General features: G+C 37.2%; 1 protein-coding gene across 3 annotated transcripts in view; it reads left to right on the top strand.

Moving 5' to 3' along the window:
• LOC105335784 (cGMP-dependent protein kinase 1) overlaps positions 1–14708 on the top strand; it is a 35980-nt gene that overhangs the window by 10091 nt on the left and 11181 nt on the right. For 2 of the 3 annotated variants that reach the window (XM_011439870.4, XM_011439872.4), the window contains exons 2-5: positions 3655–3821; positions 6783–6896; positions 7673–7778; positions 14457–14520. In XM_011439870.4, the coding sequence (XP_011438172.1) occupies positions 3655–3821; positions 6783–6896; positions 7673–7778; positions 14457–14520 (451 nt within the window). Of the gene's footprint in view, positions 1–1437; positions 1764–3654; positions 3822–6782; positions 6897–7672; positions 7779–14456; positions 14521–14708 lie in introns of those variants that run through there. The other variant, XM_011439871.4, reaches the window with a different exon arrangement.

The following is a 14708-nucleotide window of genomic DNA, read 5'->3' as shown; positions in this document are numbered from 1 at the left end:
ACACGTAACACTGATGGTTTCTGTCCTCTGAGCGGCACACGAGCGAGATTTCGAACCGGTGATGTGGGACTGACATTGTAAACATCTTTACCTTAATCAAAGGATCTCGAAAAAATCCAAATACACACACTTCAGCTTATCTTTTAAGGGAGTTTATTAAATTTCTTCTCTGTATTACGAGCAGTTTCCCTATAAAGTGGAGTTTTCGAAGTTTTCATGGTACGTGGTTTGATTTGAACAGTCTGTTAAAAGAAGCCCTGAGAATGTTTGAATTTGAGCGGAGATAAGCTGTCCGTTTATCACCTGAGCTGCTCCGGTTATCCATCCTAGTCGACATGTACACCAATGATACGCCATGTTCACGATTCTTCCTTTGATCAGAAACTAAAGCAAACGAGGCACATTTTTTCTTCATGTGTGTACTAAAATTAATTAATGGCAATTCTGAATGGCGCTTGCTCATCTTGAAAGCTAAATAAACAAACATTCGAGTCCCGACTCCTGCAGTTTGAAACAAGATTTTCAACATGCCTAACACTCTCATTGGAAGACACTGATGAGCCCGGAGATCAGAAGCGGTTTATTGTAAAGCGATGGCCATTGCACAGGAGTATATCACTGGTCTGTCGGGAGAGGGAGCTGGGCCGGCCAGGTAACCACGGAGTTCCTTCAGCACTACACTCCAGCAGGTGCGCGATCTGCTCAATTTTCAATTTTGAAGAAAAAAAATGGAATGTTTTGGCATTTTTTCCTCGGAGATCCTCAGAAGAACACGCGACTCGTTTCATAGACGTTCGATGCCGTCGCAAGTCTTAAGAGCTTAGAATTGATCCGTTTTATTTGGATTGATTAGAACTGATACAGATAATTAGTTGTTAATTGTCGAGAGACATTTGTGTAAACATTCCGTGAATGAGAACATCTGAAGCGGAGACAGGAGGCAGTGAGGGGCTGTGTGATTGCTCTCCAATCCACCCGTCAGATACAGCGACATCTCACCTACTCCACGGACAAGTGATAATTGTTTCTAAGCCTCTTGTTATCAGATTCCATCCCTTTGTCTCTGTATGACGTTAAAAAAAATTACACAGATCGATTGTCTTTGCGACAAATATATACCAATATTTCATACGAAATTTATTTCTTTTCTTACCTGTGAAATGTTTGCGGAATTTAGTAACATCTTCCAAACTGAGCCGATGTGACGGAAGTGAGGCGGTGATATAGCGAGTCTTGGGAGGGAGATAAGCGTTATCAAATGTTTGTAAGCCATTGCCCATTGCCACGGAATTAGCCTCATCAAGACCAGACACTTGCACAAGCGATTATTCTTTAATCATTTGTGAAATATCATTATCAGGAGGACTCGCTGGAAATTGTTTCCGGAAATACTACAGATTTACTCTTGTGTACGATAAGGACCTACAAAAATTATGAATGGAAGCTGAGAACGAGATGGGAACGCTTCGAGATCTTCAGTTGTCGCTGAGTGAGAAAATCCAGGAGTTACGACAGCGCGACGTACTGATCGACGAGTTAGAATCTGAGTTGGATGAGAAAGATGACTTGATCAAGAGACTTCAGAACGAGCTGGATAAATACAGGTCCATTCTGAAGCCTGCGTCCACAGTGGTGCAGCCTGCCAAAAAGAGGCTAGCCCAGTCCAGGGACCGTATCAAAAGGACTGCCATCTCTGCTGAGTCACCAAACTCGAGCCAAATTCTGGCTACCTATAAAACTGTGAAGGTGCCCAAATCAAATGAGTAAGTACACCTTGTTTGACACGAGCACAAGGTCTGTATATTTTCAAAGTTCATTGGTTTTTCTTCAGATTCATCACATATACAGATAAGACTTGGTGATATTGTACACATGTTCACGCATATTTCATGTGTATTGGTAAGTTCTAAAATATTAGCCGGTCATCGTTTTAAAGATCTGATTTGATACAATCTCAGAAATGTACCGAGCTATCTCCCAGATTGGGGCCGGTGCCGTTGGAATTCTTGACTTCCGGCTTATCTCTTGTATCCAGATTCTGATGGAGGTGATTTATTTTCAAAAATCACTAGTTAAAACGAACAACTGCTAACAATAGACTTTATCACCTTCTATATATCAAGCAAGGAACTTTCAGGCAAGTTCAAGACTTTAAGTAACGTTTGCTGTTGCGCTATTGGTAGCACATAATTAAGACCGAAACATGTGCTGGCGTTACTCTTTTCAAGTTCTTTTGAGCACACTGTCTTGAAAAATGGCTACATCAAGGGTCGATGCTTGATTTTTTAAGATTTTTTCCAACTTCTGACTCATTACAAAGTACAATGCTATGCTATCAATTAACGGCGGCAGGTCGGCCCTGTACTGCATGATAAAAACGCATATTTCAAAGAGGGATTGAATTGCATATGTGCATCATTAAAATAAAAGCTTCATTTGGAATCGACAAATGATGCCTAGATGTTCATTAATACGTCTCTTCCGCGTGGATTCAATGTGTATCTCATTAAAAATGAAATTTCACGGGAAAATAGTCACAGTATATTTTGAGTCTTACCAACTGTCGTTTGTTCATGCGCCTATTGATTAACAGTAACTAATGAAATTTCAAGAATTTTTCATTAAATTATAAATCACTCGGCGTTGCATTCCCTCTTTAGGTTCTTATATATTTCACCAAGATATTGGATAAGAAAGAGGCTGCTAGCTATTGAGTCCCAATTCATTATTATTCCGCTCCCAGCAGGCATTATCTTTTTAGTTGATGGGACAACGTCAGGATTCAGAAAACGATATATCCGTCTTTTTCAAATATGCTGGTATTTTGAACATATTCCTCAATCTATATGTGTGTTTCAAGATAAAATATTGAATTCATTCTCAAGACATAAGACAAAACTTGTAATATATCTTGCGTCCGTTGTTATCTCTGTTGAATCGGTAGTCGTATCATTGTCACGTAAACCATATACGTTACAATCTTTAATACTTAGTATACTTCATTATTTAACAACATAACCTATCAAATATCAGTAACAAGTATAACCTACAATATATACACGTGTCTCTCTACAGTGAACCCTAGATAGAATGTTCTATCGTTAAAATGACAGATGTCCTACGGACCCGGTATAACGATAGAATTCGTCCCATATACTCGCTTCGTAGCAGATGAAAAAAAATATCGTGTTGTATATAGCCAAAATTTTCATATGATTGGTCTCTAATACCTATTATGTTGCTCTTTTGTAGTCCAATTTTACCACATTAACTGTTTTTGCAACGAAATCACTGCCACTTTTAACATCACGTTTGAAAATTCGCTGTTTACGGTCGCCATGTTAATGATAAAATCCGAGACATTCCGAGCGCGATTTCCGACAAAATGGCAGGCAAATTCAAACGTGTATGTTAACAAATTGCCTTGTTACGACTCATTAAATGGATATTTTTCGGACTTATCTACATGTGCAAGTTCAAAAAGCTTTGTTATGTATAAAAATGTGTTTTTCTTTAACAGACTTAAAATCGACACGAAGCAGATTGCTACATTGCAAGATATGGGACGAATTCTTACTGTGACCTGAGCGTAGCCTGGTCACGGTAAGATTATTCTTTCTACAGTGTAGCCATACTTTCACTTTCTGTTTGTAGTTCCCGGGATCTGATCCGGTCAGCCATCCTTGACAACGACTTCATGAAGAACTTGGACATGGGGCAGATTCGGGAGATCGTGGACTGCATGTACCCCGTGGACTACACCAAGGACAGCCTCATCATCAAGGAAGGGGACGTGGGGTCACTGGTATACGTCATGGAAGGTAAGGTCAAAGTTTAACATTGGAGTCAGGGGTCAATCAACATAAAATACATGTGAAAGTCCGATTTTAATTAGATTTGGCCAGGGTTCAATTCGAAGGAATAATTAAAATTTGAGATGAGGAAGCATCAGTTTTATTATACAATTTTGATTCCAGTAGAAGGAAAAACCCACCTTTATGACATTCGATCTCTTTCATATTATAGAAAAGTACTGGTTTTGGATTTCTTCGTGTAATTTTGCTTGTACACATACGGATATCGACGTAAGCATTCGAGGAGCACGTGATTTACCAGCAGTAAAAGAATATCCTTTGGATCTGTAATTATTGTAGAATATATAATTAAAAACCGATATAATTATACACTGGAAAGGAAATGAATGCGATCTTGTTGATCACTATGTACGTCTGATCAGTAATAATACGTGTATAAAGTCTAGGAGCTCGGAATCGGCTTCATCATGTTACATACATAACCACGGTCATTGCAGACATAGGGAGCACTTATTAGTATATTATACCAAAAAAAACCCCCAGAAATAAAGGATTAATATGGATATTATAAAATGATATCATTATTACATATCTATTGTGTGTATATAGACACTCAACGTTACATTTATTTTCGACGTGTGTTGTTTAATCTTGGTTATGTTAATGGTGTAAGGGGAATTAGAGCGAATTTTATGTACGTAAGGAATCATTTGTAAGGTCAAGGGCATGTGCAGTTTCTACACAGTCAGCGTCTATAATAATTATAATCAAACTGGACAGGTCTAAAAAGGAGAAGGCCTATCAGGTTTCCGTATACATGTTTAATAGTATCAGCTGTTTAATTAATATGAAGACGGGAAAATACTATCAACATATTTTTGATTGTCAAGGGTATCCAATAATTCTACGATTTTATTACTCGTTCCGCTTTTATTTGTTTCAATTTTATGATAAAACATGACATATGAAAAAATACACATGCCTCTAAAAAAATTACTGTGAACATAATTTCAAACACACGAAGATGGCACAGATATTTTTTAACATACATTTCTTACATTCCACGTGCTTATCGGTATCAACGCTGGCTGATCTTCATAATATCTGACCTAATACTTAATGCGCTGGATATTAGCTGTCATCATTTATAAATCGATCTATACCTCAAGATCATAATTTGCCCAACAACAATATTTCGTGGCCCAGATTGTCAAATGCAGGTTACGTTAAGTGGTAGGTGTTTTATTTCCAGTCATATATACATACATAAATTCTTTCTACAAAATTTATGGAAAGTCCGTGTAATAAAACAAAAATGAAAAAAATTGCAGAAAAAATTGTATAGTGCATGCGCTTTTTCGGCCGGAAGATCCAGTTTCTCTGAAATTTCCTGTCTGCTGCGTGGAATCAGGCATTATCTTATTCAATCTACCGAAAAGTTAAATGATTTTCAGTTTTCCAAACACCGCTCTTGTTTACATCTGAAGATAACTCTCTCAAGAACGGTAATTGAAAAGCCAAAGGGGATGCTATTTCATCGAGAGCGGGGACTGACGGCAAACACACGCCGGAGAAAGAAGATCTGGTGCGCCTCTCTTAACACCAGCCTCATCCAACATTTTACACCCCATAACTCAGCACTATAATGGCCACTATTTATTCCACTTCCGTACAGATGTATGTATATGTATCTTAACATTGTTTTTGTTCTTCTCTTTGCGAGCCGGGGGGGGGGGGGGGGGGGGGGCTCCGGTAGGGAACTTTGAAAGGTCATTTGAAGTAGAACCCACTGATCTCGTTACACGTCAAAAACAGTCAATACAATCTCCACACCTTTCATACTCAGATATCGAACATTGACTATTAAACGTTGAAATGAGGTAAATAAGCTTGGCCAGCTTTCGTGTGATCGCCAATAATCAGTTTGAATGAAATACACGCTTCCCACTCTACGTTCATTTTGATCAGTCTTCGACTGTTATTTAAGAATATGTACAAATTGATATAGAATTATAATTGATATACAGGTCAATAGCACAAGGCACAGTCTCTCTGCGCTTTGTGCTATTGAAGAGATCTCTCTGCGCTTTGCGCTATTCTAGAAAACTGAATTTTACTGGCATCTTCCGGATGTCAGTAGCAGTGGGTCGGATCACCACACCTTGTGTTACACGGCCAGTATGCCTGGTCATCCATGTAAACAAGACTGATCAATCGTCACCTAGGTCACTGAACACACCGGAAATATTCTACTGAACACGCTCAAAATAAAATTCACTGCACTTTATACACACGGGACTTTGGTCAATTTAGAATTGACGTGTGTGTTGATCTCTTTTCTTACCTGTCTGTTACCTGCCCGAGGAACGTGTGCAGTACGCACGTTGATGGGCGTGTAAAGCACCTTTGTCTAGCATTAAGCATACACAAGTAAATCACCATGGTTATTGTGTGTTTAATTAATCAAAATCATAAATTGTTACATTCCCTCATTAAAAGAACGTACTATACCGTAATTCATTACTGCTAAAGGTGTAATACTAGCACTAGTGAATATAGATGTACATGTATAACATTGCGCTTACCAATACATTTCATTTAAATTTCTGTATATATCATCCATTTTTTAACACGTACGTCAGTATACAAGTATGTAGTTTATATATACATAATTATGCACGAAGATAGATGTATACTATTATACACATGCATTTGATTCTTCGTTCTCCGTCTGTTTTAGTCTTTTATAAGGTATACATATAAACAGAAATATATATCATTGGTAAATGTCAACCGACTTTTTTACTTCATTAGTCGAGATAGCCTATAGCCCTCCAGAAAACAAAATTTTATTGCCAATACAATCTCATAGTTGTTTTTTATTGACTTTTTTTATGGCACAGTCATTTGGAATGAAAATTGAAAAAATAGAAATGTTTGACTAATTTCCCCCCTCATTATTTCCAGAGGGAAAAGTGGAGGTGACGAAAGATGGACAGAAGCTTTGTACGATGGGTCCCGCCAAGGTGTTCGGGGAACTGGCCATTCTCTACAACTGTACACGGACAGCAAGCGTCAAAGGTAAACCCCCAAACAGGAACATGGGTGCTGGTAGAATTAGATATCATCTTTTAATTAACACGAATATTAATAGAACCATTTTAACAAGAGCTTGGACTTTGGGTAGTCGCCGTCAAACAGCAATGTGACGTAGGCCTGTCAATTTCATCGAAGACCACTATGCCATTGCTCTTTGAAATCAACAGGATTTGTCTGGATTTTGATCAAAGACTACGCAATCGGTGTATATTTCACTTTTTTAACTTGTTTTGACGCAAAAAATAGATAGTTACGTCCTACTGAAAGTCCAAGGTCCTGTTAAATGGTTCTAATTGCGTTTTATTTTGCCTTGTATCCAAGGTCATATAAGGACAAACTCCGTCGTATTGTGAGTGGAAGTCGATTTTGGTAGGATTGTTTGAAGACGATGTTGTTACAGAAATTGTTCATAATATTATCGTTTTCAAGAAGCTGCGAGATGCACCAGTACAACGTCAGAAATGAAAGGAGGATAACTCATTTGAAATAAATGAAACATAATGGCCGCTTACTCGTGTTTTCTTGAAACATGCATTCATATGAAAATTATGTAAATATTTTATAACTATTCAATGCTTTAAAAACTGTTGTTTGTCAGATATTTATTTTATAAGAAGCAAATTCCAATGGACTTACATGTTACCGTTAAATATTATTCAATTAGTTGTCTTTTGTTTGCGTAAATTTATAAGTAACGGGCAGTAGTTTATCGGATAATATACACAAGATGGTAAACAAAACGATTTTTTGACTCTCAGCTTTGGTGAACTGTAAGCTGTGGGCTATAGACCGGCCATGTTTCCAGAGCATCATGATGCGGACGGGGCTGATGCGACACGAGGAGCACATGGACTTCCTCCGAAGGTGAGACTACTGCTTGTTTACGACATCATGTCGAAAAATTACCGAAATTTTACGACAACAATTTTTTTCTGATTATTGATGAGTACTATGAACAAGTTTAGCTTTTTAAAAAAAAAAAAAAGCTTACCGTCGCTAGAGCAGACTCTTATTAGTAATAAATTATCAAAGAAAATTTAATTCCCTTTTTACACTGTTTTAAACTGTTGCCTTCCTCTACATGTCATGGCGTGTGGAACTTTTGCCTATATAATGTGTATGATCGATAATAGTATGTAAAAAAAAAAGATCTTAGGAAGGGTCGTATATTTTAATTAAAATTAAAGTTACAGTAGTACCACTGCATTCAGCATTTGTTTTATTGATATTAGTTTTACCGTATGCAAACAGATATTCAGCCATACTGATTCAAATTTTTACATTTTTTGTATTTGCATAAACAATACAAAAAGCGAGGACCAAATGATTTCAATAGATATTTTAAAATATTGCTCTAATTAGTTTTACAGAAAAATTTAAGACTGAATTTCATTTGATATAGCAATTTTTATTAATTGCTCCTTTGAAAATTTGCAATCTACGAAAACTATCAAGTCGTACGTAAAAACAATAATCAGAAATTATATCCATTTCGCCGTAAAAACAATAATTAGAAATTATCTCCATTTCGCCGAATAGTATTTCAACCAATGATTTTCACAAAGGAAAGGAAGTTCACAACACGGGGACTGTGAATTATTTCAACTCTTTATAACGTCTGCCAAGGAAGTCACGCCATTTTATTGCTTACATGTGGATTTCTTAAAAAAATAGAAAATTCTTTGTCAAAAGAAAAGAAAATTTGACAACATAACGAACTTGGAGATAGAAAAAACTCTGCTTTTTCAATGTAAACAAAAACATGGCACGAGACTTGTTTAAATAACAAATAATTGTGTCTTGCTTGGAATTCGAAAACTGACATTCAGATTTAAGATAAAAGTTTTGGGTACAAACACCTTATTATCATTAAAATTAAAAGCAAAATACTGTAATTCAGCTCAAATCTTACCATGACTCTCTATTGTCTATTACTGGCTGGAACTATCACACATTCAGACTGAATCTTTCACACAGTGCTTCGTCCTGGTAAGTAAAGTTTGTTTGAATAAGAAGAACCTGAACCCGACAAACACCGCGCTCTGCTGTGTCTTGTGCACTCTGTATGGTTGCCACATCATGTTCACCGAGAACCTTAAAAGCAATCAGAGTTATCTTTCTTTGTTCCGATCTAGTCTAACGGCCTTAAAATAATGATGTTTTATCAAACCCATATCTCAGTCAGTAATTACATTTTATATTAACCCATATGTTAGTACCAACGTACTTGACCATCGGTATTGTTACTACCGTTAACTGTGAGTAATTTGTTTTGCAAGACAGTTATCAGTGTGACTGGTTCATTGACTGAACATTTAAAGATTCAGCAAAAGTGCTATATACTACTGAAAGTTTAATTCAACAAAACAGACATCATGCTTGATAAGTTAACAAAATGCTTGAGTATAACAGTTTAAAATGAATGTTGTATAAAAATCACGAAACACACTAGTAAGTAGTTTGTTTCTTTTACAAACATGGCTAAGTTTTGAGTGACTCTTTATATAACTAAAATTCGGAGAATTACCCTCTTTCTTGTGTCTTAATTGCGATGCATGGTATTTCAAAAAATTACGAGGTATGTTATGATTTAGAGTAGAATTCCAATCCGTCCCCATCACATCTTTGACACAGACCTATCTATAGGTTGTATGTTTGATCGACACAGACCTATTTATAGGTTGTATGGGTGATGAGAAAGGTGACTCAAAGTCTATCCGCTCCGACAGAGGGCGCTGATGACAGAGGGATCTGGAGGGTCTATTAAACAAGATAGGAGGGAGAGACAGTATGATCCCCGGCAATTGTCTGTGTAGAGAGGGCTTTGGAAAACAAATGATGAATCTAATAAAAATTGAAGGGCACGATTTAATAAAATCGTGTACGCCCCCTCTTAGCAGGTATTTCTCAGTGGGGCATCTGCTCATTCTAAAAGGCTACACCGACTTCAAAAAAACCCCGGTGTTGTAATATGATTGAACAAATGAATGTTGTTCTTTAATTAACCCGATTTCAATAATTATCTAAATTGTTGGGTGAAGTTAGGTGCTGAATTGACGGAGTAACCGAATTCAATAAAGAATGCGGTAATCCGATTGTGCTATAATATCAGCTATAATGGGAGGGTGTGTTCAAGGACCCAGCGTCAGTATAGGTTATCAAAGGACATCACTGTGAAAGTACCTTGTAGATAGATTCAGTAGATAATTAAAAGTAAGACAGGAATCTGATGCCTATTGTCTCATTGTCTTTTAGGTAAATAATAAAAAAAATCTGGCGATCTACAATTGCTGCTGTCTTTGTTCCATGATCACTCCTATGTATAATTTATTGTATCCTTTCATATTAACCTAGTCGTTTGTGCGTTAGTATCTCGGAACACAAGATCTCAATATCTCTGTGGCATCAGCACGTGAGTAGATGGAGAGCCCCCGCCGCCTCTGTCCCAGCGATATCTCGCAGTCAGGCCCCGAGCTGCTGAGATACAGCGAGCCTACAAATATCGTTTATCATCCATTTATCATTATAAGAACAAAAACGTAAACACGGTTTATTTATAGTTCTGATAACTAGAGGAAAGTTAAAAAGCCAACCTTGAAGTTAATTTTCGGCTGATATTCCCCGAGAAAAATGTAGTTCGATCCCAGTCACTGTTTTTGAAAGAATTAGAAACGAAGGAAATGATGCAGTTTGCACGAAGAATGTTCTATTTTTACACTTGTCAAATAAACACAGATTGCAACATTCTATAATTGTGTTAATAAACAGTTTCCAGTTTGATTGGAATACAGCAGAAACCTGAGTCATCCCAGATCTCTCTCTCTCTCTCTCTCTCTCTCTCTCTCTCTCTCTCTCTCTCTCTCTCTCTCATGCGGCTAAAAAGTCAGAAACTTTTGTAACGTTGAGGTTGAGAGAGCAAAACGTAATGTCTGGACTATAATGACTGAAAGAACAAAATACATATCCACTTTTTCCGCCTTGTACTATTGGTGTTGTGTGGCTGATATAGAAAATTGTCTTGTGAAGTTATTGTGAGGCTAATAAAGCATTTTGGGGGCCGGTATTGTTTTCATTGTTATGATGTTGATATAGCAAAATTTCTAGAATAATACTGTTTCAGTTATTATGAGGTTGATATAGCAAATTGATTGTACATTTGTACATGTAGTTATTATAAGGTTGATTTAGCAAAATGCTTGTACTGTTGTTGTTTATCGTGAGACATCCGCGCTAGCCAAGTGTCCGATTCGGTTTTTTCATCTCCCCAAAAATTATTTGGACACTTGGTTAGCGAAGATGATTGTGAGGTTGATTTAGCAATAGTCGGTTCAGTTGTGGTTATTGTGAGGTTCATATAGCAAGATGTCTGTACTGTTGTGGTTATTGTGAGGTTGATATAGCAAGATGTCTGTACCGTTGTGGTTATTGTGAGGTTGATATAGCAAGATGTATGTACCGTTGTGGTTATTGTGAGGTTGATATAGCAAGATGTATGTACCGTTGTGGTTATTGTGAGGTTGATTTAGCAAGATGTATGTACCGTTGTGGTTATTGTGAGGTTGATTTAGCAAGATGTATGTACCGTTGTGGTTATTGTGAGGTTGATATAGCAAGATGTATGTACCGTTGTGGTTATTGTGAGGTTGATATAGCAAGATGTCTGTACTGTTGTGGTTATTGTGAGGTTGATTTAGCAAGATGTATGTACCGTTGTGGTTATTGTGAGGTTGATATAGCAAGATGTATGTACCGTTGTGGTTATTGTGAGGTTGATATAGCAAGATGTCTGTATCGTTGTGGTCATTGTGAGGTTGATATAGCAAGATGTCTGTACCGTTGTGGTTATTGTGAGGTTGATATAGCAAGATGTCTGTACCGTTGTGGTTATTGTGAGGTTGATATAGCAAGATGTCTGTACCGTTGTGGTTATTGTGAGGTTGATATAGCAAGATGTCTGTAGTACTATTGTGGCTTTCGTTAGATGGTACATGTCACTGATTTAGCAAAACGTTTGTATTGTTGAGGATTCTAGTCGTATGGATAGCCGGACACTAGTGTTTAGTATCTTGAAGTCGATATGGCACATTGACTCTTGGGATCTTGCTCAATATTCACCATACACTTTAGTCAAGATCGGTATTGTACACTAGAGTACACAAATTGGATGAATTGTCCATGTAAAACTTCAGCCGGTGACCACTTTATTCCTTGTCCGGCTTCTCAGTATCTGCCACAACGAATATTTTCCCCATTTTTCAAGGCGCCAAATGGTTAACCCCTTGTATCATCTATTGATACGGGGCTTACTGTATATTTACAACTTAAAGAAAACATAATGATTTGTTTGCAAAAATAAAAATACTAAAGCTATCAGATTTATTGCCGTTTGAGTGTCTGGGAGTCAGATATACATTATTGTACTTGACTTTATACACATTTCAAACAGTTGCTAACATCACTAGAGAGGGGTTGCTGGCAGCCCAGTGTGGATAGTTCACCGGGCACAGGACATTTCCCTTGTATTGTCTTGTTTTTATCATGTTTACGATGTAAATTGCTTGTAGCTGATGATGAATTATAGAGATATGCTCAGAGGTCAGTCGTTGTAAGGGAATACTTGCTCAAGGTCATAGCAACGAATCACGAATTGTTCTAAACTTATAACGATTTCTCATAAAATTGCAATTTGGTTCCTCGTTGTAAAAAGTGCTTCAAAGACGATTGAGTAGTATTACATCATTACATATTTTGCGCTGCTTATTCTTATTATAGATAATCCCTTAGATCTTGGCAGAATACATGCATTTCTCATAAAATCTAAATATTGAAACACTTCAAAGAGGCGGTGTACACATAGCCTGCGAGCTGAAATATTCTTCTTTATCTGTGACAAATGCAGTCTTCTGGGGGTGACGATGGGGCTGGAGGCTAGAGAAGCATCATCATCCCTCAGCCAACAGTTTGTAGATATTATTATTGTCAACTCCATACAGTAGGACCATAAAACGATAGCGTATTCTCTTTTGAGAAGTGGACAGGAATAGCCTCCATAGTGGATAAGGACTATGGCTGTCCACTTCTCAATAGAGAATAAACCCTAACGGTGCCCGCGATTCCAAATTCACATTGAGTTTGTTTTGGCAAAACGCTTTATGTTTTTCCATGAGAAAATGAAATATAATTATTTTGTTATGATTTAGAGCTTTCAAACAGCGAACAAGACACAAAAAGGAAAATATTGTCTGGCGAAGTGTTTATGATGTTAGGAAATGCTGATATTGTTATGCTCACCCTCATAGATAGATTGGCGCTATGATGCATAGGGAACCCTTTTGAAAGTTTTAGATCAAATATAATCATTCCTGTGGATACATTTATAGTTACCGTCATAAATAATCTACAATTTAAGTTTCATTTCTTCATCGTTATTATGCAAGCATCCAACAAATTTCATGGCATTGAAATAAGTTTGTTATACAACATTATACCATTCTAACGATATTTGTCTTCCACCACATTTGGGTATTTTTTTTCTGAACATCAACAATATCTGCTGATGCAATCTCCAATTTCACGCCTTGACTTTACATTTTGTTTGGGTGAGCAGGTTATCCATCAAATCAGTCGTACGAGGTACACAGCGCCGCGTGGTGGTACCCTTGCACCCCACCGCCCCGACATAGACCCTGCTACATACATCTCTGTCCAGCATCAGCCATAGACGACACGCATGATCTGTCAAGCCGGTGTTTGATCCCCCTGAATCTTGGCGCAGAATGCGGTTCTGTCGTGTTAGTCGCTTTGATTGTAGCGAACACCACAGAATGTACCAGAAGGGCTTTCTATAATCCTATGTCAATCAAGGTCCATAAAAATCGTCTTGAAACAAAACTTATGATAAAATATGCTAAATGATAGATATGAAACATACTTTCGTTGTCTGACACTAGTAACATGCCATTTAAGATTTGAATAATGAAAAAAAATCTTAAAATAGTCCTAAATGATCTTCAAGATTATCTTTGTGATACCTCGAGTAATAACGTATCACCCTGTGTGAGAGTTATATTTATTACCTGACGTTATAATCGCCATAATCTCGGGATTTCACGGGCAAATGTTGGTATCAGTGACGTAATCAACAGCCCCTGAGCAGCGTAGCAGAACTTCTGAGGTATAGCATCAGCAGAAAGCTGTCTTTACGGAAGGATCTCAATGCATAGGAGGCGATAGGTTGTTAGGCTTTAATATGACTCCGGTTCACTGGCTGTTCAAGGAAGGGAAACTTCCATTATAATATTATCTAGAATGGTAGACGGTCGGTAGTTGATATTCCGGGGTAGCATGGTTCTGTTATATCCCATCAGTGAGGAAACATGTAGTTCAGTACGGCTGGGATGAGAGTGCAGGATAACCACTTGATTAGGAGACGTTTTGAAAGAATAGCTAGAAAGTAAGCAGTCTGGGTGTCCGGCTGTTTAATTACTGTTGTGAAGCTTACGTCGATTAAATCCTAATTCCACGTTTTATTCTGTTTTCCAGTGTTCCAACTTTCAAACATCTTCCAGAGGAGTTAGTTAGTAAGATTGCGGATGTCCTTGAAGAGGTAAGTTTGTTGCATGCAACTTCACCAAAATTTTTTAGTTTAGTGATTTTATTAGATCATAAAACGTTGTCTGTTTTCAGTTTTACCTTTAACAAACCATTTTCTAATTTTTTATCGGTAAAAATATAAAAATGCTATTTTTTTTTGGTTCGATTCAGTGTTTATTTCAAATATTTTTAAGTTTATAA

The sequence above is a fragment of the Magallana gigas genome, chromosome 7, assembly GCF_963853765.1.
Source record: "Magallana gigas chromosome 7, xbMagGiga1.1, whole genome shotgun sequence".
In the NCBI taxonomy this organism is placed as follows: domain Eukaryota; kingdom Metazoa; phylum Mollusca; class Bivalvia; order Ostreida; family Ostreidae; genus Magallana; species Magallana gigas.
Note: the sequence above shows the minus strand (reverse complement) of the source record. Positions and strands in the feature narration are given on the sequence as shown.